Source organism: Entelurus aequoreus, linkage group LG17, assembly GCF_033978785.1.
Source record: "Entelurus aequoreus isolate RoL-2023_Sb linkage group LG17, RoL_Eaeq_v1.1, whole genome shotgun sequence".
NCBI lineage: Eukaryota > Metazoa > Chordata > Actinopteri > Syngnathiformes > Syngnathidae > Entelurus > Entelurus aequoreus.
In genome coordinates, this window is record NC_084747.1 from 51,041,466 (window position 1) to 51,068,497 (window position 27,032).

The 27,032-nt window shown below is 38.3% G+C and overlaps 2 protein-coding genes across 3 annotated transcripts in view; both read left to right on the plus strand.

Annotated features, from left to right (window-relative positions):
- The window catches only part of LOC133632054 (coiled-coil domain-containing protein 112), a 12,782-nt gene extending 8,508 nt beyond the window's left edge, over positions 1-4,274 (plus strand). Inside the window, exons 6-13 of one of the 2 annotated variants that reach the window (XM_062024296.1) lie at positions 503-623; positions 882-998; positions 1,072-1,209; positions 2,994-3,109; positions 3,197-3,320; positions 3,381-3,671; positions 3,733-3,831; positions 3,900-4,274. In XM_062024296.1, coding sequence (XP_061880280.1) covers positions 503-623; positions 882-998; positions 1,072-1,209; positions 2,994-3,109; positions 3,197-3,320; positions 3,381-3,671; positions 3,733-3,831; positions 3,900-3,980 — 1,087 coding nt within the window. In that variant the 3' untranslated portion in view covers positions 3,981-4,274. The remainder of the gene's footprint in view (positions 1-502; positions 624-881; positions 999-1,071; positions 1,210-2,993; positions 3,110-3,196; positions 3,321-3,380; positions 3,672-3,732; positions 3,832-3,899) is intronic. The other variant, XM_062024297.1, reaches the window with a different exon arrangement.
- Positions 4,275-6,061: 1,787 nt separating this feature from the next.
- The window catches only part of pggt1b (protein geranylgeranyltransferase type I, beta subunit), a 41,020-nt gene continuing 20,049 nt past the window's right edge, over positions 6,062-27,032 (plus strand). The window contains exons 1-7 of the mRNA XM_062025896.1: positions 6,062-6,190; positions 6,896-7,014; positions 12,482-12,546; positions 12,697-12,848; positions 16,968-17,100; positions 19,354-19,399; positions 25,822-26,006. Coding sequence (XP_061881880.1) covers positions 6,063-6,190; positions 6,896-7,014; positions 12,482-12,546; positions 12,697-12,848; positions 16,968-17,100; positions 19,354-19,399; positions 25,822-26,006 — 828 coding nt within the window. The 5' untranslated portion in view covers position 6,062. The remainder of the gene's footprint in view (positions 6,191-6,895; positions 7,015-12,481; positions 12,547-12,696; positions 12,849-16,967; positions 17,101-19,353; positions 19,400-25,821; positions 26,007-27,032) is intronic.

Sequence of the window (27,032 nt, forward strand, 5' to 3'; positions counted from 1 at the left end):
GGAGTATGTAAACAGTCATTGTTTTCGGTCACATTAACACAAAAGAAAAATATGCCTCGGGCTTGGGCTGGTCCTGGATTCAGCTTGGGCAGGTCTTGGATGACAATAGATAACCCCCATCCCGTCTCCTCCCATCGTACACAATGGAATTTTCCAAGCCTTTGCTTGGTGCAACAAAGACAACCTCTTGTCTGTTCATTGGGAACTTAGAGAACGGAAAGTTTTTTTTAAATTTACATACAATTTTTCTGACACCTAGTATGTCCACCACAGAGGACACTGGATAAATGTGTTGTTTTCAGTATCCTCCCATTGTGTGTTACCAAACCCCCTTTTAAAAACACTACAAAAATAAGAACAAGCTAGTTGGTATGGCAGACATTGTTTTATAAACCCCAACAAATCACATATTGCCTGGCTTATACACAATTCCAAACCTTTTTACTGAATCCAGTAATGTATATGACAATTTGCTGCTTTTGTGTCTGTGTTGCTCCAAAAGCTTTGGAGAGCTTTTGAAGGAAGAGAGGACGTGTAATCAGGAGGTTGCAGCTTACGAGAAGAAGATTGAAAACTGGAGTATAACCATGACGTCGGACTCCAAACCCTCCACAGTTACAACTGTGAGTTTGTGATGGTCATATCATCTCTCATTTCTATCTGCTATTTTTAAATAGCCTATTTCAACATTAAGTACATCTACATAATCTTAATGAGACCCAACAACAGATCTATAGAAGTTCATAACCTCCAGAGAACCTGTGACTATTTTGTCACGGTTACACATTTCAGGCAAGAAGTAGCCCTGTTGCGCAAAACACGAATGTCCACTGCAGAGTGCAGAAACACGCAACACATCAGTTCTTGTCTTCCCCAAAAAGAGCAAAGCCTTGGTCAGAGATCTCCCCTTAGAGGTCCGAGCTTTGGAAGCCTTCCTCCAGAAGACAGGAGGCGTCTATGGCAGTTGGGAGGGGTACGATCACCAAGCCTTCCTCAAGGTAGGACATGGCTTGGAGCCTCACTTTCCTTTGCTGAGCCTTTAGTTGGATCGAAACAGTTCTTGGTGGACAGGTGTGGACCAAGCACGGAGGCCAAGCATCCTTCAGGAAAGAGGCCAAAGTCTTTCTGCCCGGTAAAAGTCAGGAGGAGATTGAGGAACACGAGAGGTGGCTCCTGGAGTTGATTCATCTGCAGGACAAGAGGAGAGAGGTCAGTGGAAAAACACACCTGTCATCTCCTTTACCTTATTCGGGGATGGTTTCCTGGAAGGCTGCACGGGTTGTTACACAGTCAGTGATAAGGTCAATGCATACGTCAAGGCAAAGATGAGTGAGGAGATTTACGGGTGTGCTTGCTTGTAAACTTAATTTCAAAATAAACACTGGACTGGATTTTAAATAAAACTGTTAGCAAGTTTTGAGCAAATAAATGATGTGCATTCAAGTGAATCATCTAGAACATGTTCCTTGATGACATTCTGTTAATAAAATTGCCTTTGTCACAAATGATAAATATTAGTCAGATTATTCACACTTTTAATCAGGAGTATTCATGATTAATCACAGGTTATTTCTCGCATGCATATTTTAAATTCATTGATAAAAGACTAAAATGTTTGGGCACAAATGCAATTTTATTGTCAGAATGTCATACAGGAACACTTTTAAAAGAATGTTTCACTTTAATTCACACCTCACTTTTCTTTGTACTGACATGCATTGATCTGATCACTGACCTTATACCAATTAACTCCGCCTTTCAGGTAACGATTTGTGGTCAACTATACATTTATTAAGAGATCTGTTCTATTTCATTGATGTAAATTGTGTTGAGAAATGAGAACAGAAAGGGAATATATGTGCTGCTACTAACTTGCTATGAATTTGTAATAGGGTTTGTAAAATAAGCTTGGCTTCTTTCTACCTACTCCTTTTGAAACATGTTATAAAGAGAAATGAAAATATGTTAAATACCGGTGTATGATGTATCACTTGTAATTGCATACATGTTTGAAATACTTTTAAACCAAACCAAACGAAGGCAAAGGAGCTCAAAATCAATTGCGTGATTAATCTGTGTATATTATATACATGATTAATGCAATCATATTCTGTAAAAAATCACATTAGTTAACTTGTTATTTTTTAACGGTGGCGGGCTGTGCATATCACATAAAAAGTGAAACTCTTCATATTGTATCTTATTTCACACACACACGCGCACACACACACACACACACACAATGTTTTTCTTCATAATTAATATAGTTTGTAGCTATAAATTCAGTATTTTTCAATATAGTTATTCAGTGTACTATGTTTTGAATATGTTTGTTCTTCATTTATATTCTGACTAACCAAGACTGGAGATGGAAGTTGCCTACAATCTCATATGTACATGTCAAATGTTCAATAATCAAATACAGTAAATCTAAATGTAGAATCTCATAGGATGGGAAACATTGGTAAAAAGTTCAAGATTTTAAAGTACTCGATAGCCCTCTAATCAGCAAATGAACCTCAAAAACAAATTGGTTGGAACTGAAATAACTTTTGCACACTATCTTAATTTATTAAGATTATTAAGATGCACAATATATCCCAACCTAGGGGGACCGAGTCTCCTCCATTGCTGCTCTCTCCTTCTTTGAACGCTCTCCCTGCACATGTCTGAACACTACACTGTTCAAAAGACTTGCTAAAAACACACCTCTTCATTTAATAATCTAGTATTTTCCCTCTGCTGTCTATTGTTATGTTGATATGCCCTTCAACAGTTTATTGGTTGTTCTTTTGTAAAATATTTTTGAGTAGCTTCTTAAAAGCGTTATGTACATAAAGTGCATTACTGTATATCATACACAATCAACGGGATACGTTGCGGTTGTCTGCAACAATTCATTGCAACACATAGTAAACTTTACTATGTCCTTTGGACATATTGTGCTTTCAGTCAGTTTCTTTCATGATTTTTTGTATTTTTTTATTTTGCAGGCGATCCAAAGGTGGAGGAGTAAGAAGGAACTGGAACGTCAAAGCAGGATACAGAAGCAGGCGGAAACAGTAGATGCTGAGAGGAAGAAGAAAGACGTAAAGAACCAGCAAAGCAAGTAAGAGTAGGAGGAAAAATTGCTTGTCTGAAAAGTGACACTTTAGCAGGTAGCAGGAGATTGTTTTTTGTGGGGTTTTTTTTTTAGAAGCGAGGAAGAGAAGAAGCTGGCTGCTCAGAGTCTGGAGCGGTGGAAGGAGGCCAAGACAAGGAAAGAGGAGCAGGAGAAGCAGAGGCGAGCAGCGCTCATCCAAAAGAACAGAACGGCAAAGGTACGCCTTCAGCACACAAACTCCAAAGGAACAACTACTTTTGGACAAATGATTCATCAGGTGGAGTGTCGTCATCAGCTGGAGGCAAAGATGACCTCAGAGGAGCAAGTAGAGGGGAGAAGAGGAGAGGAGGAGGAGGAGGAGGAGGAGAAGATCAGGAGAGCGGAGGAAGAGAAGATCAGGAGAGCGGGGGAAGAGAAGATCAGGAGAGCGAAAGAAGAGAGGATCAGGAGAGCGGAGGAAGACAAGATCAGGAGAGCAGAGGAAGATAAGATCAGAAAAGAGCAGGAAGAGAGAGAGATGGAGAGGAGGAAGGAGGCAACCAAAAGCATCAAGCACCTCATTAAAAGGGTAGATCGTTGATCATGTATTTGTATTTGCACATACATGCATTTTGTTTTTCTAACTGCAGGATCTGGACCGAGTCCAAGCGAAGCGTCAGGAGAAACTGCAGAAGCAAAAGGAGGAAGAGGAAAGGCAGGAGAGGATTATGATGAAGCTGAAGGAGAAAGTCAGTGAGCGCTGAAAGGTGTGCTCTTTGGCTGAATATTTGCTTTCATCGTGTTGTTGCTCACGTAGGTGGACTGTCACGTCAGCAGAGACCCTTCCAGGCTGGTCAAGCCCACCAAGGGATGGGAGGAGAGAATAAAGAGTGTCTGATCTTCTAGAGGAGAAGCTGTTTTCCACATGTTTCACAGGTCTCATGTTGTTTAACATGTCGCTTTGTGTTTGTAGCGCTGTAATCCAGTTTGAGCTGGGATTCTGTCTGAATGTTGCAACAGCGAACACTTCAAGTTGCTTTTTTCTTTTTTTGTTGTGGAGCTGTTCCCAGGTGGAGACAAGGTCTGTGACGACTTAAGTGTTCCTTACTTTTGTAATACGCAAGATGTCAGTCAAAACCTCATTAAAGGTACAATTAAAGGTGCAAAGGTGACTTTTTCGTGATGTTCCAAATGTAATATGTGTCCGGAGAGCTTGTTTATGAACAGCAAACATCAGTCCATCTAGTTTGCTCATTTGAGCAGGACAACGCTGAACACCAGCCCGGCATCTTTGTTTTCTACCTGTCAACCGTCAGTTTAGGCTGCTCGCCGGCTCCTCATCACCACTTCAAGATGGCGGCCGAATTTCTCGCGTCACAGCAGCCACTGCTGCGTTTACTTATAAAATGTCTATGATTAAAGCTACACACACTCAAAATGGTTTCACTTTTGAACTGTCTCAATTCCAGCGTGGACCCACAACTATTATTCTAAATGTATAAATAATATTTATATTTAGTTTTGTGTAGAGATGTCGATAAATGCTTTAAAAAATGTAATGTCGGAAATTATCGGTATCGTTTTTTTTATTATCGGTATCGTTTTTTTTGGTGTTTTTTTTATTTTTATTAAATCAACATAAAAAACACAAGATACACTTACAATTATTGCACCAACCCCAAAAAACCTCCCTCCCCCATTTACACTCATTCAAACAAAAGGGTTGTTTCTTTCTGTTATTAATATTCTGGTTCCTACATTATATATCAATATATATCAATACAGTCTGCAAGGGATACAGTCCGTAAGCACACATGATTGTGCGTGCTGCTGGTCCACTAATAGTACTAACCTTTAACATTTAATTTTAGGGGTTACCCACATATGCGGTCCTCTCCAAGGTTTCTCATAGTCATTCACATCGACGTCCCACTGGGGTGAGTTTTTCCTTGCCCGTATGTGGGCTCTGTACCGAGGATGTCGTTGTGGCTTGTGCAGCCCTTTGAGACACTTGTGATTTAGGGCTATATAAATAAACATTGATTGATTGATTGATTGATACTCATTTTCATTAATTACTAGTTTCTATGTAACTGTTTTTATATTGTTTTACTTTATTTTTTATTCAAGAATGTTTCCTTACCATTATTGCTATGTTGTCTATTACCATTGTTGGTATATTCATTATTCCTACATTGTTGATACAAATTATTGTTACAGTGTAATAATTACTGTTACCTGTGGTAATGTCACTATGACATAACATCTGTATTATAATCCTTGAACAAAGTAAGAGTGAAACTCATGTGAATAATCACTGAATGGAGAACTGGGGGTGGGATTAAATAAATTATCTTCTTCCCTCTCCCTTTCAGGCAAAACTGGACAATCATGCATTACATACTATACAGTACCTTTTGCACTATATTAATTTATATTATTATGTGTTGTCAATGTTGTACTTTTTTATGTTATTTCCTGAAATAAATAAATAAATGGGAAAAAAAATGAAAATGGACAAAATGTTTTTAATTTATTTCTTATTTTATTTTGTAATTTATTTTTTTCAAAAAAAGGACCTTATCTTCACCATACCTGGTTGTCCAAATTATGCGTAATAATGTGTTCATTCCACGACTGTATATATCGGTATCGGTTGATATTGGTATCGGTAATTAAGAGTTGGACAATATCGGATGTCGGCAAAAAAAATATTATCGGACATCCCTAGTTTTGTGTAATAGTTGCTGTTACATTCATTATCATGACTTTTTGTTTTATAAAAAGCAATTTGACATTGTCCTTATTATTCGTTCGAATATATATATATATATATTATTTGGAAAGGGAATGGAAATTCCTGTACAAATCCAATTGACAAAATAATTTTACACTCTACTTCCGTACACAAACAAACTACAGCCTTTCTCTTATTTTGATAAATAGGACCGGAAACGACCATCGCATTGCGGAAACAAAGATGGCGGAGGAGGAGAGCCTCACTGACGAATTAGAGCAGATAGACTTTCTAAGAGACAGGCATGTACGCTTCTTTCAGAGAACTCTCCAGGTTTTACCAGAAAGATACGCCTCCTTGGAGACAACCAGGTGAGCCCCACAAGTCCAGGCTATCTATTTTATTTATAGCCTTGTTTTTCCTTAAATGTAAAAGCTGCAGGGCTACTTAGCATGTGTTGCTAACATTTTTCTAGTGAAGTTGTGACATTTGTAGTGCAGCAACAGGGGAATTGAACGTGTCATGACTAAATGTCGACGTTTTGTTTTTGTGTTTTAACTGCACAGGAATAGAACGTTAGTCTAAAGTAGGGCTGCAACAACTAATCGATTAAATCGATTATTAAAATAGTTGGCGATTAATTTAGTCATCGATTCGTTGGATATATGCTATGCGCATGCGCAGAGGCTACTTTTTATTATTTTTTTTATTTTTTTTTTATAAACCTTTATTTATAAGCTGCAACATTCACAAACAGCTGAGAAACAATAATCAAAATAAGTATGGTGCCAGTATGCTGGTTTTTTTTCAATAAAATACTGGAAAGGATAGAAATGTAGTTTGTCTCTTTTAGCCGATTATTAACCGATTAATCGAAGTAATAATCGACAGATTAATCGATAATCAAATTAGTTATTAGTTGCAGCCCTACTCTAAAGGTAATACCAATACAATTAAGTCAAATGTTTTTAGTCTCAAACTAGCTAAATCCTGCTAACCACTTGTAGTCTTTGCTCGTGTGTGGTGTTTTTGTTTGTTTGTTGTTGTTATAATCACAGCAGCTCTTCTTCTTTCAGGTTGACTATCCTATTTTTTGCCCTGTCTGGTCTCGATGTTCTCGATTCCTTGAATGTCATCGACAGCAAGGTCACTATTGAGTGGATCTACTCCTTGCAGGTCCTACCCACAGAAGACCGTGAGTCCCATGCTACCACGCATGTGCACAAACGGGAGCAATAATGTAGAGCCTTTTTTTTTGCACCAGGGACCAATTTAATGTAGGTATTATATTCACGGACCGGCCTTCCACGTGTGGCAGAAAGATATAGCAAATAAGTGCATGAAAAATGAATGCGTGAGAAAACTCACCATAACATTCAATTAGTGGTAGGCTGACCATATTCTGAAATCCCAAAAAGAGGACACATATATGCGTGCCAAGGCCGGGACTAGGTGAACATTTGCCAATGATACTCAAACTTGCTTTATAAATAATATATTTATTTAAATAAAGCATTTTTTTGTCCTCTGTTGACAGCAGTGTTGGCGCTAGGAATTTTCAAAATGGGGTCCCACAGTCAATTTTTGGGGTGCCACTTTTTTGTAAGCGTTTTGGAAAAAAATTATGAACGTATGCATTATCCTGTTATATCTCACATTCTATATTGTGTTTTGGAAAAAGGTTGTCATAAACGTTAATTCATTAAAAAAAGAAAACAAATTTGTATACATATGTAAATGTATTCAGTTATAAACATTCATTCACTTTCTTCTTTCCTTCATGGATCTGAACTTTACCGCTGCTGGTAGTTTTTTCTATGTTTTTATTTAATAAATTGTAGGTGTATTTATTTCAGTATAAAAGTGTAAAAAGCGTTTTGCTTCGGTCATGTAATGATGATAATGGTGTGCCAGGGCATACATACATTTTATATTTAACGCTTAAATCTCTGGAGTCTACATCAACTTCAGATCTATCCCTCATTTCAAAATGTTTTAGTTTTTTTTATGTTGTTTTTTTTGGTTTGTTTGTTTTCCGCCCTTTTTTGTCAAACAAAACTATGTTTTTAATGACAAACACAAAATATGCAAAATCTTCCACCAAAAATATTTTTCAAAGTGGAATATTTGATGTGAAGTAATCTGAACCTTGGATAGGTCAATAATTCATAATAACATTGATTTTGATTCAATATTATGTTTTGAGCAATGACAGTTTGAAAGAAAAAAAAACTGCTCTGTTTTAATTAGTCAACATTGCAACTTTTTCTAAATTACATTTAACCTTTTAAGCTTTTTTATTTCACTTTTGTTATGTTTTTGTTTATTTTAATAGTATTTTTAGAATGTGACGTGGGCCTTTAAAACATTAGCTGTGGGCCGCAAATGGCCTACGGTGCACACTTTTGACACCCCTGCTATAGATAATAAAAAATTAAATCTGATAAATCTATCGATAAAAAGCAGAGCCTGGCGATGCATGCGCGTTTATCATAACTCTCTCGCTCTCTCTGTCTCTGCCCCTCCCTCACGGATGCTGCTGCGCACACCTTCACAATTTGTTTTGTTTTTAACCCCTTCTTAACCTTGAACGTACATTGAAAATACACGCAACCCTAACTCAAAATGCCGGACGTTTGAGGCATTTAAGAAACTCCGCCCGGACAGCACCCGCAAAAGAGGACATGTCCGGGGAAAAGAGGACGTATTGTCAGTCTAATTAGTGGGAGCCCCTGGTCTTTTCCCTTTGCAAAAAGTAGTAGGTGTTGTTTTAGCTTTAGTATCTGATGGGATGATGTGCAATAATAGCAGCACTTTTACTTACTAGGCCAAAGGAGATGTGCATTTTTTCCACGGACCGGCCTTCCACGTGTGGCAGAAAGATATAGCAAATTAGTGCTCGAAAAATTAATGCATGAATAAAGTCACCATAACATTCAATTAGTGGGAGCCCGTGGCCTTTTCCCTTTGCAAAAAAGCTCTCCATTGACTATTTTTTTTGCTAGTAGTAGGCTTTGTTTTGGCTTTACTATCTGATGGGATGATGTGCAATAATAGCAGCACTTTAACTTACTATGCCAAAGGATATATGTATTTTTTTTCCTTTAGCACAATTATTATATGCAACAATTTAGTACTTCTCCATCTGCCTTATGCACGTTAACTCCTATGGTCACTTTGTTCCTGATCTACTCTTGATATTATGTCATCAACCTAGCTAGATGGAACCTAGCTTTTGGCTACGATTTGGTACCTTTAAATTTTTTATGTTTATCAATGTGCATTGTCCCATGTAACAAAGATGTAACAAATATAGCAAATGGCGACTTCCTATTAGGAGTTTTATAATACATCTATAAACAAGCTTATTGGTGTGTCTGGGGGGACTGGCCAAAGTTAAGTAGGGGAAAATGCGGTCGGTTATAAATTATTTAATGTCTCTGTGCGGCCCGGTAGCAAATGCGTCACATACCGGTGGTTGGGTACCACTGATGGAGAGCATAAATTGATATGAAATGCTCCAAAAATCTTCCACATCCACCATTTGCATACTGTAAAGTGATTCAAACCCAGGGAAGCTGCATAGCCCAATATTTACTGCAGAGAGCAGTTTTGTATGGGCACTTTAGGTGTATTTTTCAAAATAAGGAGGTGACATTATAGTAATATATCATGTTGCCCTTCTGGTGATAGCCACTAGGTGGCAGCAACGCTCCTGTGATAGGATATATTTTATTTATCCCACAATGGGAAAATTATGTGGTTGTAGTGCAGATACAAAAGGTACACAAAAACAAGGTAAACTACATGAAAACAAGAGAGAAACATTAAATGACATAGAAAGGCAGCACGGTGGAACAGGGGATAGTGCATGTGCCTCACAATACTAAGGTCCTGGGTTCGATCCCCGTGCTCGGGGTCTTTCTGTGTGGAGTTTGACCCATGACTGCGTGGGTTCCCTCAGGGTACTCCGGCTTCCAAAGACATGCACCTTGGGATAGGTTGATTGGCAACACTAAATTGGCCCTAGTGTGTGAATGTGAATGTGAATGTTGTCTATCTCGGTGTGACAAGCAACATCATAATGTCGTTTTATAAGGCAAACCTTGAATCTGTCATTCGTTATGGTATCTCCACATGGTTTGGAAATCTGTCCGTCAAACTCAAACCTCAACTTCAAAACCTCATCAAAAAGAGGGCTGGTAAAATAATTGTCATGCAGCCCCCTTGTTCCTTTCAAGAAATTATCGACAAGACTATGAGGAAGCAGGGTCTTGAAATCACCTGTGACTCACACCATACTTCATGGTGAAATTGGGTTGTTGCCCAATGGTAAACGGTACAGAACAGCAACATACAAACTCAACAGGTATAGATTTTCCTTTGTCCCACTGGCAATCAAAGCACTTAACAGAAAACTACTGTAATAACCGGATGCAATAATAAGGAGTGCAATATTGGGATAGTGCAATACGGGCGGAGTGTAATGTGCACTGTTCACTGTCGTCACTGTATTGTCGGATGAATTGTATGTATGTATGTACACTACCGTTCAAAAGTTTGGGGTCACCCAAACAATTTTGTGGAATAGCCTTCATTTCTAAGAACAAGAATAGACTGTCGCGTTTCAGATGAAAGTTCTCTTTTTCTGGCCATTTTGAGCACTTAATTGACCCCACAAATGTGATGCTCCAGAAACTCAATCTGCTCAAAGGAAGGTCAGTTTTGTAGCTTCTGTAACGAGCTAAACTGTTTTCAGATGCGTGAACATGATTGCACAAGGGTTTTCTAATCATCAATTAGCCTTCTGAGCCAATGAGCAAACACATTGTACCATTAGAACACTGGAGTGATAGTTGCTGGAAATGGGCCTCTATACACCTATGTAGATATTGCACCAAAAACCAGACGTTTGCAGCTAGAATAGTCATTTACCACATTAGCAATGTATAGAGTGTATTTCTTTAAAGTTAAGACTAGTTTAAAGTTATCTTCATTGAAAAATAAGGACATTTTAATGTGACCCCAAACTTTTGAACGGTAGTGTATGTATGTATGTAAAACGTTGTGTCTTGATGTCCAAGACCCATTTCTCCTCGGAGACAATAAAGCTAATTATTATTATTATTATTGTTATCTGTGTTGGGCCTGCGATGAGGTGGCGACTTGTCCAGGGTGTACCGCGCCTACCGCCCGAATGCAGCTGAGATAGGCTCCAGCAACCTCCGCGACCCCAAAAGGGACAAGCGGTAGAAAATGAATGAATTGATTGATTGATTGAGATTGATTGAGACTTTTATTAGTAGATTGCACAGTACAGTACATATTCCGTACAATTGACCACTAAATGGTAACACCCGAATAAGTTTTTCAACTTGTTTAAGTCGGGGTCCACGTTAATCAATTCATGGTATGGAATAAATGTCATAAAATACATCGAAGAGCACATAGCTGATGCAACCAGCTGCCACGTCAGTGGTGCTATTCATACTGTCCAGGGAGACCGAAAAGTGTCCGATACATTATCATCCAGCCAGGGCGACGTGAAGCTCGTCTATTCCGACGCTCAACACTGGCTCAGCCCCGTTTTTTCGTGCGCATCTCCCCCAGTCTCTGCAGACGGACTCCGGTGTGGCAGAGAGCCAGCAGTTGATCTCCGGTGCAAACATGGCCATGAGCAGACAAAAAAGGTCACATGAAAAGGCAAAAAACATGTGAAAACAGGTGAACACAAAGAGGGCACATTAGAGCCTAGAGCTCCTACAACCAGAAGCCACTACAGCGGCGCCAACATGTTGCTGATGTGGGATCTGAGCAGAGGATGTCGTTGTGGCTTGTGCAGCCCTTTGAGACACTTGTGATTAAGGGCCAGTGTTTCCCACACATTCATTTATTTGTGGCGGCCCGCCACGAAAGAATTACGTCCGCGACAAATAGATTTTTTTTATTTTTTTATTTTTTTTTGTCCTGTCCAGCTTCTCAGGCAAATCATATAGTTGATGTAGATGCCCATATAGGCTGTTCAGATTTACTTTACAAAAGAGAAGTGTAGGATACTTCTCTTGTTGCCTTATTTGTATTTGACCACTACTGTTTTCTGTTTATTTGTTACTGACTGTGGCAGGACACCTCTGCCTCTGTTTCACTTTATGTTGCTGGTAAATAATATGGTTGTAGTAGTAGGCTAAAGTTAAATTATTTAGTATGCACTAATTAAAGGGGCAGAGCTTTAAGAGACATTTTAGCTTTTATATTTTATAAGATATATTTTTTGTAAGAACCACAATTAATAAATGTATTTCAGTGAATAACTTATTGTTCAAATCTGTATATAAATATGTACATAAAGTGTTGTAATTATATTGTAAAATGGATGGATGGATGGATGGACGTTTAAAACAAATATGTTATTATTAATTAGTAAGTATACATTTTTTGAGCCTTTTTAATGAAAATCACATCATTGTAGTAAATTGTGCAAATTACTCGATGATGTCATGGTGACCACGCCCATAGCCACGCCCCCACCGCCACAGGTATCTTGGCAGTTTATGGGAAACACTGAGGGCTATATAAATACACTTTGATTGATTGATTGATGTTGCTGCAGAGCAAAATAGTTTCAATTTCACTTGACTTTACCCTTGCTTATCTTTATTCAGAATCTAACCTCAGTCGCTGCGGCTTTCGAGGATCATCACACATCGGAATTCCATGCAACACCGAGGTACAGTCTGTCCCAATCGGTGTCAATGTGCCCCATTTGTTGCCATTGCGTCTAATGTCTACATTGATTGCACCTTAAATACCATTACACATGGTTCTGTGTTGAATATATATATAGTCCCACAACTTCTGTGTATTTATTATTTTCCAGGGCCCCGGTGTGCTCCATCCGTACGACAGCGGCCACGTAGCCATGACCTACACTGGACTGTGCTCTTTGCTAATACTGGGAGACGACCTGAGCCGAGTCAACAAACAGGCCTGTCTGGCAGGTCTCAGGGTGCTGCAGCTGGACGACGGCAGGTTGGAGACACAAACATAATGTATTCAACAGTACACTGCAAAAAGTCAGTGTTCAAAAACAAGAAAAAAACAAACAAAAATGAGGGGTATTTTATTTGAACTAAGCAAAATTATCTGCCAATAGAACAAGAAAATTTGGCTTGTCAAGACTTTCCAAAACAAGTCAAATTAGCTAACTTCAATGAACCCAAAAATACCTTAAAATAAGTATATTCTCACTAATAACAAGTGCACTTTTCTTGGTTGAAAAAAAAAAAAGAGACCTTTTTGCTCAATATGTTGAAACATTTTCTTAAATGAAGTAAATGCTAGTGCCATTATCTTGACATAATGATATGCGCGCGGTATTACATTTCTTGAAACCAGCAAACTCACACTAAAAACTAATTTCTTTTTCTTAATGGAAAGGCAACAGCTTGTTACTCTCGGGGTCTACTAGCCGCTCAGGTAAATCATATTAAGGCTGCAGCTAACGATTATTTTTCTATCGATTAATCTATAGATTATTTTTTCGATTAATCGGTTAATCTATAGATTATTTTTCCGATTAATCTATAGATTATTTTTCCTTTTACCGATTATTTTTTTATTCAAATGAAGATGAAAAAATAAATGTAGGCCCGTTTTTTCAAAAGGCACGGCTTTTATTTACAAAAAAAAAGAAGTATGGCCACTCAGTCAACATTGACAACAACATGACTAAATATTCTGTCAAATGTAAACATTTAAAACTTTTAACATTTAACAAAATTAAAAGTAGCTTATTTGCTTTTTAATGTGCAAATATAAAAGTCAACATCCAGTGCAAATCTTAATATTCTGCAATAGTATAAGCATTTCAAAAGAAAAAGTATTGCTTATTTTGCTTTAAAATGTGCAAAAATAAAGATAAACATCCAATACAAAAAAGTGCAAAACGAAATATTCTGTAACAACAGTGTAAACATTTCAACAAAAGTGAAAGTATTGCTTATTTGCTAAAATGTGCAAAAATAAAGATAAACATCCAATACAAAAAAGTGCCAATCTAAATATTCTGGAGCACTGTAAACATTAAGTATTGCTTTTAAAATGTGCAAAATAAACATCCAGTCCAACACAGTACACAATAACCAATTCTACTCATTCCAGTGAGTGTCTAACAGTTGTAATGAAGAAAGGTTAGCATGTCTACATGTTTGGTTCTTTTCTTCTTTACAATATTCCCAGCAGCTGAAAATAGGCGCTCAGAAGGGGTCGATGTGGCTGAAACTGAGAGGTAATTAGCCTTCACCTCAAGCCAGGACTGCGAGTGAGCTGAGCTGCAGTTTATATTTCTAGAAGGTCAACGGGCTCATAGTGATGTTACTAGTAGTTGACTGGGAGGTGTTTATTATCATTTGGGGAGAGTCCGCTGCCTGATGCTCACCTGCTAAACACCTATCTGCTCCACGCTGAAGCGCTGACTACATGCGCTCTGAATACACACTGCTGATTGGCTGATAATGCTTCGTGTGTACCAATCAGATGGTTGTGTGGGTGGGACAATGCTGCGTGTGTACCAATCAGATGGTTGTGTGGGTGGGACAATGCTGCGTGCTGAGACAGACGCAGAGGAGCGAAGCAGCTTGTTAAGACTTTAGCAGCTAAAGTTAGCTTTAGCTTACAAACTCGTTCGGTACACCCCCGTGCCGAACCGAAAGCCCCGTACCGAAACGGTTCAATACAAAACACGTACCGTTACACCCCTAGCAGATACAAATGACACATTAATGTTTTTGTGTAATGATGACAACGTATGCTCGCGCGGACGATTGACTAGTTGATGGTTTTCTTTTCAAATGTTCGTTCATAGCCGTTGTGCTGCTATGATAGGCCATTTACGCTCGACACAGTGTGCATACAACAACATTATTAGGCCGTTTATTGAAATACTCCCACACTTTTGACCACGTTTGGCATGCTTTTCCCCCTCGCTCGCACCGCTCGCATCGTCTGCTTTGATCGTCTGCTTTGCGGTCCGCCATGACGGTAGTGTGACGTAAATATGCGACGCTTCGACGCACAAAAACGGCGTCGACGTATTTACGTAACCGATGACGTCGACTACGTCGACGCGTCGTTTCAGCCTTAAATCATATTGTCTAAAAATGCATTTTTCCATCGATAACAAGACATCATCGCGCCAAGTGCGTGCTCTTTCAGTCAATTAGTGCGCGAGGAATATATACTGTGTATATATATATATATATATACACACACACACACAGCCCGGCCCCCAGCCAAATTTTTTTTATTGTAGTTTTGAATAATTTACCTGAATGTGCATGAACTATTTCTGTTCAAAATAGTTTGAAATGTCACATGTTAAATGTTTAAATATTAACTGTCCGTTTACGTATTTTCTCTTTTTTCATTGAAAATAAAATAGCAAAGTCCATTTGGCTGTCATCTGTTTTAATTATGAGACACAATTGTGTCAAAGTCTTTTTTTTTTTTTTTTTCATGCTTGAAATAAGAAATTATTACTTTAAAAAAGTAGTTTTATACTTGTGAGTGTTGATGACACAGCTTTGCAACAGTTGATATTCTAGTTTCAAGCATGTTTTACTCAATATAGGTCATCAAATCTCAGCAACAAGCTGTAATATCTTACTGAGATCATTTAGGACCCAAACCCTTAAAACAAGTAAAACACTCTAACATAAAATCTGCTTAGTGAGAAGAATTATTTTATCAGACAGAAAATAAGCAAATATCACCCTTATTTGAGATATTTAATATTACTTAGATTTCAGTTTTTGCAGTGTAAATCATTCATCTCTGTTGATCGATTAATTTGAATAGAAAAAAGGTTTCCATTTATATTTTGTTTTGTTTAATAAGCAAAACTAATAAAAATGGATAAAGTCTGGACCACATGGAGTGCCCGGAGCTTTAAATATGCTCACGAGAGCGGTGATGTAGGGCTGCGTTGATCTCTATGATGGCACACAGAGAGTTTTTTAAAGAAAAAAATGTTGATGTGCATTTATTAGAAGAAAAAATAAGTTATGCAGAGCAGATTTTTTTTTTAAATACGCATTGAGCTACAGTATGAAATGTGTTTTTTATCCGATTTCTCGATTCATTGAACAAACTACTAAACTAATCGATAGCTGCAGCCCTAGGACCGACCATCCTGTCAGTTATATGCTGTACTTTGCTTTTTTCATGGACATACTATATGTACTGATACAACCTCAAAATGTTATTTTTTTCCCCACATTGTTTATTTATTTTGCATATAAAATGTTTAACTTTGGCCCTGAAATATCTGATTTTGGTGGCAGGAGAGCAACATGTAGTACAGGCCAAACGTTTGGACACACCTTCTCATTTCAATGAGTTTTCTTTATTTTCATGACTATTTACAATGTAGATTGTCACTGAGGGCATCAAAACTATGACACTCGTGAAGTGAAAACCATTTCAGGTGACTACCGTCATCCAGAGAATGCCAAGAGTGTGCAAAACAGTAATCAGAGCAAAGGGGGGCTATTTGGAAGAAACTAGAATATAAAACAGATTTTGAGTTATTTCACCTTTTTGTGTTGAGTACCACATTCATAGTTTTGATGCCTTCAGTGACAATCTACACTGTAAATAGTCATGAAAATAAAGAAAACGCATTGAATGAGGTGTGTCCAAACTTTTGGCCTGTACTGTATTTTTTTACTATTGTATTATTTAAATTCTGATTATTTAACTTTTTAATAAACACAAAATTAATATAATTACCTAATATAGGTAATTGTAATATGTACATATTTATAAATATACAACATTTATAAATATTACTTACTGAAATGAAATTTTATATAATTAATATGTAATTGTGAATATATTTCTTGCCCTTTGATATAAAAAAAATATAAGGCAAGGACTTACAAAGGCATTGTTTATGGGAAAAGAACCATATTTGATATCCAAATCCTTATTGGATCTGCCTTCTTTTCTCAACCAGAGGGAAAAAAACGTGGAAATCTATGTGTTCCATAACAAAATGTTGTGAATTATTTGCATTTCCAAGTTTTTCAAGTGTGCCCTTTAGTTTTTACAGTCATTGTATATTTTATTGTCATCCTTTCCCCTTTAAAGTTTCTACGCCGTGCCAGAAGGAAGCGAAAACGATATACGCTTTATCTACTGCGCCGCCAGTATCTGTTACATGCTGGACGACTGGTCGGGCATGGATATCCAAAAGGCCATCGAGTACATCCGAGGAAGCTTGGTGAGTCCATCTAAATGAGCTGTGACGTATCGACAGCGATCAGTGAAAGTTTAAATATAATTTCCTGATTGTCTCACCTCTGATGGTTTTCCATGTTCATGCGCCGAGATGTACCTCATTTGTAATGGATGCAGCGTATCATGGCTGAAAATCTTTTTGGATCAACGCTTATAATATTTGGACGTTTTCGTCTTGCAGGAATCTTATTAGTTCCATCTCAAGCCTCTAGACAACTGCTTGTGACCACAGTTACTTATATAGTTGCTGGAGGTGATATTTACTGAACTGTAGAGAATAGCAGATTTGTAATGAGAGCCAGCCACTAGGTTGTATTTTGCCCTGTTAAAATGTATTTATTATTCCAACTTTTTTGCCAACTCTTCACTAACTTTCTTTCCTGCTGTCCTGTCTTTTTTTTTAAATTTTTTTTTTTTAACCATAATTATTTTCAGCACAATGTTGGCATTTTATCAGATTTGACACACAGTTTTTAGCAGTCTTTAAACCTTTCAATTTTCATGTCTGCTGTGTATACTATGGGTCAGGGGTGTCCAAACTTTTTCCACTGAGGGCCACACACTGAAAAATCAAAGGATGCAGGGTCCATTTTGGTATTTTAAATTTTCAGTGCAATATATAGATTTTTTTAAAGTAAAATAATAGCCTGCATTTCTGCGTTGTGTTATTAGCGTTAACATTTAAACTTCTCTTTAAAGATGGGAATCGAAAACCGCTTCTTGTGGAGAACAGACTCCCTGGGTTTCGATTTGACAGTTTTGTCAACGATTCCCTTATCAGTACTTATGGGCACACGTGACGTCACCACGCACGGCGCCGATCAGCAGCACCAACATTGGAATTAATCACGAGAAAGGCAGACAACAGGGAAATTTGCACTTCTTGCAAAGTGGATATTGCATCAAATTGAGAAAACACTACCAGAAACATTAGCAGACACAGCATGTTATAACGTTGAATGAATGACGCGTTTTCGATCGCCACCCATCAACAGCGGCGGCAAAGTCAGCGCGTCGTTTAATGTTAACACTGCAGTAACTAACAAACTAACACTGCCTATCATGTAAAACATGCTATTAGAAATGTAAATGTGAAATGCTTGTTTCTAATGCATTACATGACGAGACTGCATTTGACCGTCAGCTTGCACGCCACCGTCTCAAGAGGCGCTCTCTACTGCGGGAGACACCGTGATTAGTCAAAAATAAAGTATATCCTTCCTAAAAAAGCAGATAAGCCTAATTTTCTGCAAAATAATGTTTAATTATCATAGTTGATCGTTGAAAAATCGCATAGTGTAAAGTTCGATTTGACTTGCTTGTAGTTGTCTTTGACTGACATAGGTGTACTAGCATTTATACTATATTTACATTTTGAAGAAAAAAAAAGTCATTTCTATTTGAAAAATGTTAAACATGTTACTTAACATTTTTCTGTTATTGTCATTGGCCACAGAATAATATATGTTTTGTTGTGTTTATTACTGAAGTAAAGTATTTATTTTAGTTACTTTCAAAACAAAATATCTTTTTGTGGCACCCCATCAAGACCCCTGGGTTGTGGTTTTATACTCGTGGTTTTTTTCTAAACTAAACAAAGTTGATGCTAGTCAACTTTTTTGCTAGCCTTTTATCCAAATGAGAATCGATAAGATAATCAATAAAGAACAAACCGTTAAGCAGAATCGAATCGTAAAATCATAAAAAATCTTGTCAATTCCCATTCCTACTGGTATTATATTACATTATACCCGATTCCTCTTTTATTCCACTTAGCATGGTTTTCCCTCATAATAATATTTTTAGAATGATAGGCTGGTACAAAATGAGCTAATAGCTACATGGCCCAGGGCTGCACTTTGGACACCCCTGCTGTAGGTTGTATATGATGTGATAAACACAACTAGACACGAAAATGTCTAATTTGCATAATTGGCCTTGATGGAAAAACTCCAGTGTTTTACAAAGGTGTGACTTTATATTACTTACGTGTGCTTTTGCGTGTGTCTTATAAATTGCACAGGCGATTAAAAATAAAACAAAAAACTCTATTTTTACTTTAATATATAAGTGAACAGGAAAGGGGGATATGATTTGGCATCAAAGCATTGACACAAATAAAAGAGCCTCTTTATTTCTAATGAGCTGATGTTTTTCCACAGCCACACAAGACTCTCCATCTGAAGGTTGTCTTGTCTTCAAATGTTTTTTTTTTAATATTGTTTTCCCCACACAGTCTTACGATAACGGGTTTGGTCAGGGAGCCGGAAGAGAGTCCCACGGTGAGTACTGTCTTCACATTTGAACCTTGCGTCTTATCTGTGTACTTTCACCAGCTAAGAAAAAATTGTATGGGCACCAAGGTGGTTTTTGGGAGTTAACTGCTTTAAAGGATTAGGGATTAATTCCTGTCACCGTTGTGTTTATTAATCCCTGCTCGAATGAAATCGTGTTATTCAGCAGACATGTCATTGCTTGGATAATTTCTCATGTTTGTAAAGTAAATGTACCTGTTTGACAAAACACTCAATTATTTCCCTCCTCCCTCTGCATGCTCATCACACATCTTCAGGTGCTGCCTATTAGTGTGTTTGCACAGTGTCAAGACCTCCCACATTGTAAGAAATGCTAACTGCTTTAGGCTGTGAGTTTTTACTTACTGCTTTGTGACAACGGTTACCATCACATTGCAATGTATTGGAAAGCTTGACTGGGGCCGCTTTTTATTATTATGACAAGGTTTCTTCCCCTAGATTGCCAAGATGCCTGTGGTGGTTAAGGGCGTGGTTACAATGACGTCGTCATATAATTTGTTATGATATACAGCCAGCCATCCATTGTCCTACAGACAACATTAAATTATACATTTAATCTGTTATTAAATGTATTAACATATATATTTTGTATTACCGGTATATTGTTTTGCTGGCCCTGCAATGAGGTGGCGACTTGTCCAGGGTCTACTGCCCAGGTGCAGCTGGGATAGGCTCCAGCCCTCCTGCGACCACAATAGGGACAAGCAGTAGAAAATGGATGGATGGATATTTTCAAGTGTCTACAGACTTTTAGTGACCTTTTCTTTATCATTAAAAAGACTAGCAACGAATCTAGCATCTGCTGCAGCGAGCATGATGGCTTAGTGGCCGGACTTCGAAATGTGGATGTTTCGTCAGAAAGTGCCTCCGGAGGTTATATTTTTTTGAGGCTGCGTTTACTTAATTGCAAAGTAAACATATCGGCTTTCACACGGAACTGTCAATAAATTCATTATTCTGCTCTCGTTACTCGTTTCCAGCATGTGCAGCTAGCTAAAAGCATGAAGAAAAAGAAGCTTCTGTTTTTGTTGAGGATCGACGTCCCTTCTTTTAAATTATTTTCCATCCTTAGTTTTATTTCTTTACACTTTTTCCTTTATTTAGGTTTGTAAGACTGAAAATATAAACATAACAAAAGTATAACGTCCATTGTGTATTTCACATAAATAATGTCCATTGTGTATTTTACATAAAAATTAAGGTTTAGTGTTGATATATTCATACAATAAACTACAAATGTTTACACATATAGAAATTACAAAACATTCACTCACCAAACATTGCACACACTGCATGTCACTTATAACAATTAGCGTTGTCGGTCTCTAGTGGTCAAATTTAGCGATACATGTATTAAACAAGATTTGATTGTTACTCTCAGACAAAATAACACCATGACCACGAACACAAAAAACATCACGAAGTCAGCAATGTCAATACAAAACAAAGTAAATATATTGATGCACAAATTATATCTACTTACAAATGTTTGACCAAGTTTCGTGATCAAATCAACTTTATTTATAAAGCACATTTAAAATTTACCACAGGGGTAGCCAAAGTGCTGTACAATGGGCAGGTTAAAAGATAATACGAGAACCGAGCAAACACAACACAAACAGAACACGATAAAAAATAAATAAATTAAATAAATAAAACATAAAAACAGGTTCACAGCAGGTGTATTATGGGGCGCCATTGCAGGATGGATATCACTCAGTGTTAAAAGCCATGGAATAAAAGTATGTTTTTAAGAGAGATTTAAAAACAGGAATAGAGAAGGCTTGTCTAACACTAAGAGGTAGGTCGTTCCAGAGCTTGGGAGCAGCAGCGGCGAAAGCTCTGTCACCTCTAAGCTTCAGCCTTGTGTTTGTGATGAAGCGTACACGCTGGGATTTCTACCATTGTTGCTTCTTGTCTGGATCAATGTGTCCGTCGCTTAAAAGGTCCGCCAGAAAACAATCACATTTATTCATTCATACTCTGTTGTCCAGTCATTGTTAAATGTCCGATTTTTCCAATTTATTTGAATTTTTTTCCAGGGTTAAATGAGTAGTCTTCTATTCACCCCACTGCTGCTTCACTGGGGCACATATGCTGCATACATTCAACCCTATTTTGAATGGTTTTATCAAGCCTATTTGGGCGATGTTGAATAGGCCTATGCTACGCAGTACTGTATATAAAAAAACATAAGGGGGGGATAAATCAACTTTATCTTTAACAAGCCAAAACATCAAGCTGTTGTGCTCCGTATGCGCCGTTCTGCCAACATGCGCACATAAACAAAAGTCACTATAGTTCCCTCACAAATGATCAGAAATCACAAGAATCTTTAACTTTAACAACCATATTGCTACAATAATAAACATTTAAATAAACATTTAAAACAGTAAAATCACTTACTGTAACATTGGCGAAGTTTGAGCGGTATAGCTCGGTTGGTAGAGTGGCCGTGCCAGCAACTTGAGGGTTCCAGGTTCGATGCCCGCTTCCGCCATCCTAGTCACTGCCGTTGTGTCCTTGGGCAAGACACTTTACCCACCTGCTCGCAGTGCCACCCACACTGGTTTAAATGTAACTTAGATATTGGGTTTCACTATGTAAAGCGCTTTGAGTCACTAGAGAAAAAGCGCTATATAAATATAATTCACTCAAGAAAGGAGCAAATAAGAGAGCAGGGGAGGGGCCTTGTATGCGCCTTGAAAGACACGCTGCTGAGCGAGAGTAGCTCTTCCCTGCGCTGTGAAAGAAGTTTGCTTTGGCATGTTTTTCCAGAATATTCTGTTCTCATCACAGTTAAAACTTGCTGTTTTTACATATAATTTACTCCTTTCAAATTGTCTTTTTTTTCCTTTAGTTCCACAGCGATTCCCTCCTTATTTCCACTCTGGCCTGTTGTCATATTGAGTTAGCAAAATGGACAACAGTTGTCAAAAGACAAAAAAAAAAACACATAAAAGACACACATACTCAAGCGCTAAGAAATCACTAGCAGTGTCCTAGAGGCAAGTAATGTGGAAGGCTTCACTTCCCCAAAAATGTTGCGGCCTGTTTTTTTTTCGTGCGAGCGTGACACAATGAATGACTGACTGACGCGTTCGTACACAGAGGCATATTTGGCTCGATTTAAAAGTTCATAATCAAAAAGTTCGCAAATAAAGGGGTTCGTTAATAGAGGTTCCACTGTATTCCTTTCATAAGTACCTTTTAATTAACTTTGGGAAATTCATGTATAAATGCTAGAACACATCCATGTGACGTTACTGACACCTATTGACCAGTCCGTACACAATACATACCACTATCTGTTTATTTCTCTTAAACGCTATAGATTCAACTGATCGTCCACAATGGGCAAAATCCAACAATCGATCGCCCTAATATGATTACTGCTAACTAGAGATGTCCGATAATGGCTTTTTTGCCGATATCCAAAATTCCGATATTGTCCAACTCTTAATTACCGATTCCGATATCAACCGATACCGATATATACAGTCGTGGAATTAACACATTATTATGCCTAATTTTGTTGTGATGCCCCGCTGGATGCATTAAACAAAGTAACTTTACCATGAATTGATTAACGTGGACCCTGACTTAATGGATTGAGGTTGAGGTGGGGGGGCGAGGTTTGGTGGTAGCGGGGGATGTATATTGTAGCGTCCCGGAAGAGTTAGTGCTGTAAGGGGTTCTGGGTATTTGTTCTGTTGTGTTACGGTGTGGATGTTCTCCCGAAATGTGTTTGTCATTCTTGTTTGGTGTGGGTTCACAGTGTGGCGCATATTTGTAACAGTGTAAAAGTTGTTTATACGGCCACCCTCAGTGTGACCTGTGTGGCTGTTGATCAAGTATGCCTTGCATTCACTCATGTGTGTGTAAAAGCCGCATATCTTATGTGACTGGGCCGGCACGCTGTTTGTATGGAGGAAAAGCAGACGTGACGACAGGTTGTAGAGGACGCTAGAGGCAGTGCACTTAAGGCACGCCCCCAATATTGGTTGCTCCGCCAGATTTTCGGGAGGGGCACTGAAATTTGGGAGTCTCTCGGGAAAATCGGGAGGTTGAAACCGATACCGATAATTTCCGATATTACATTTTAAAGCATTTATTGCCCCGATATTATCGGACATCTCTACTGCTAACTTAAACCTTTTTTTCAGCCTTCTGTTGCAGCCTGACCTGTAACAGAATACACCGTTTCCCCTTTAACATTGCTAAGTCTATAACAAGATCTGATAGCTCAGTTACAGCTCTTTTTATTACCAAATATGTGTTACCGGTATATGTGTTTTATGTTGCACGATTGCACCAAGAAAAATTCCTAGTTTGTGAACCCGTTCTCGAACAATGGCAATAAAACTATTCTGATTCTGATTCTGAATAATGTTGATATGCCACTTTTGCTTTTAGCAAGGCGAGAGATGTGTTGAATTTTATGCCGCAAATAAAAAATTCCACTACACACAGGGACTATTCTGCTTTTGTTATGGCCCTCCAAAGGTGTAAAATAAACACGTCGGCGTCATCCCCACTCTCCATGTCGGTCCCGTTTATACAGAACAGTGGAGCGTGTTAAAGGGGCCTTTGATTGAGAACATGTGCATTGCTCTGAATGAGCCTTGAGGCGATGGAGGAAAGTACGCAGCGTGGTCGATTGCAAGCGGACATGACACGTCCGCTGATTGACTCTCAGACACACGTTCACACTCACGCTCGCCTATTGTCACAAACGCAGATAAGCCGTAGGAGACGCTATGTGTTCACAGTAAGTTACATGCACGGTGATAGCAAAAGGCGGTGACACATTGGAGATAAGGCACTCATCAATCAGGAACCACTCTGCGTGTTGTCTCGCCAGATATTGTTAAACATTCAATCTAAGTGTAAGATTACACAGCTGAAAGTACCGTATTTTTCGGAGTATAAGTCGCACCGGAGTATAAGTCGCACCTGCCGAAAATGCATAATAAAGAAGGAAAAAAACATATATAAGTCGCACTGGAGTATAAGTCGCATTTTTGGGGGAGATTTATTTGATAAAACCCAACACCAAGAATAGACATTTGAAAGGCAATTTAAAATAAATAAAGAATAGTGAACAACAGGCTGAATAAGTGTACGTTGTATGACGCATAAATAACCAACTGAGAACGTGCCTGGTATGTTAACGTAACATATTATGGTAAGAGTCATTCAAATAACGATAACATATAGAACATGCTATACGTTTACCAAACAATCTGTCATTCCTAATCGCTAAATCCCATGAAATCTTATACGTCTAGTCTCTTACGTGAATGAGCTAAATAATATTATTTGATATTTTACGGTAATGTGTTAATAATTTCACACATAAGTCGCTCCTGAGTATAAGTCGCACCCCCGGCCAAACTATGAAAAAAACTGCAACTTATAGTCCGAAAAATACGGTAAATCTTTTTACATGACAACTTTTTCAATGTAAAACACTATTTCAGGATGTTGGTTGACCTAATTTTCCGATACAAAAAATGGAAATAGAAATACGGTAATCAGTTGCATTGATTGATTAATTGAAACTTTTATTAGTAGATTGTACAGTACAGTACATATTCCGTACAATTGACCACTAAATGGTACCACCCGAATACGTTTTTTGAACTTGTTTAAGTCGGGGTCCACGTAAATCAATTCATGGTACAAATATATACTATCAGCATAATAAGTCATCACACAAGTTACTCATCAGAGTATATACATTGAATTATTTACATTATTTACAATCCGGGGGTGGGATGTTGGGGCGGGGGGGGGGGGGTTAGGTTTGGTTGATATCAGCACTTCAGTCATCAACAATTGCATCATCTGAGAAATGGACATTGAAACAGTGTAGGTCTGACTTGGTAGGATATGTACAGCGAGCAGTGAACATAGTGAGCTCAGAAAGCATGAAAACAAGTATATACATTTGATTATTTACATTTGATTATTTACAATCCGGGGAGGGTGAAGGGTAAATCTGCAGGGTCAATCTGTTGCTATTTTAAAATCTTTACTAACTGTTCGGGCTAACTGTGATGCTTGATAAGCAGAATTCTGTTGCGACATTGTGCATGTTTTTCTGCTTTAAGTTAAAACTGATGTTTTCGTGTCAATTGGCAGTCACATCCAAAATAAATGATCCTATATATTGGCAAAACCAAGTCAGAAGTGCATTCAACTAAGAGCATTATTAGTCTTCAAAGCAGCTCAAGGGAAACGAGGCTAATCTTTAAAGAAAGATAGGAAACGTCTTAATAATTTTGGCAGCAAAAGAAGCCTCTGCGCAGTAAACACACACACAGTCTGTTATCTATCCTAAAATACATCTCTTGACTCGTTGTGGCCCGTCTTTTTGCTCGCAGGCGGCTGGACGTACTGCGCCATCGCCTCCTTATGTTTGATGGGTCGATTGGAAGAAGCGCTGACTCAGCGGGAGCTGGACAGGATCCGCCGCTGGTGCATCATGAGACAGCAGAGTGGCTTCCACGGGCGCCCCAACAAGCCTGTAGACACGTGCTACTCTTTTTGGGTGGGCGCAACATTAGAGGTACGCGTCACATGTTCTGTGTATGGTCACACATTGTTTTGCTGTAAGATATTATTTTCAAGCACACATTTTTTGTTTCATGTTTATTGTAATGATTTAATGCACGTTGTGTTCCTTATTACTAGACATTCAGTGTCTGTCAATACTATTACAATTAGGCAATACATTATGTAGTTCAGTTTTATCACCGGAGTGCTCGTATTTTAATTCTCCGCGGTCGTCTGGCCGAAAAGGAGGAGGATTAGCAGTCGTTTTTAAAAATGACTTTAAATGCCGTCAGATCCGCCTGCAATCCTCCTTTTCAAGCTTCGAACTATGCATGTTTGAGCTGGGTCTTTCTGATGTCGTCCTGTGTGCTGTAGTTTATCGACCACCCAAGTACCACAAAGACTTCATAAATGACTTTTCTGAATTTCTGGCCGAAATTCTGCCCAAATATGATCGTGTTCTTATTGTTGGTGACTTTAATATTCACACCTGCTGCCCAGACGAACCTCTATCCAGGAGCTTCCTGAATGTCATTGACTCTTTTAATTTTATACAGTCTGTATCTGGTTCCACACATGAACGTGGGCATACACTAGATCTCGTATTGTCTCATGGTTTTAATGTTGACAATGTCGTTGTTGGTGATGCTGTGTTTTCTGATCACAGTCCTGTTATGTTTAATTTAAGTTTGGACCCTGATGTGAAACCACTTGCCGTGCGTCATGGGCGTGTTATTAGGTCTGACACCGCAGCCACCTTCTCCCCTTTATTCACTGTCTCCATGCAGAGTATATCACACTCTGCAGACACTGAACAATTGATGTGCTCTTTTCTTTCTACATGTTCTGAGGTTCTGGATAGTATAGCGCCCCTCAAAGCTATACGTCCAAAGCCAAAACAGGAGCCTTGGCTCAATGAAACCACACGCACAGCTCGGCGTGAGTGGCGAAGGGCGGAGCGCAAGTGGAAAGGGGATCACTTGGAGGTTTCTTATCAAATTTTAAAAGAAAACTGTCAGAACTATCAAAGTGTGGTTAA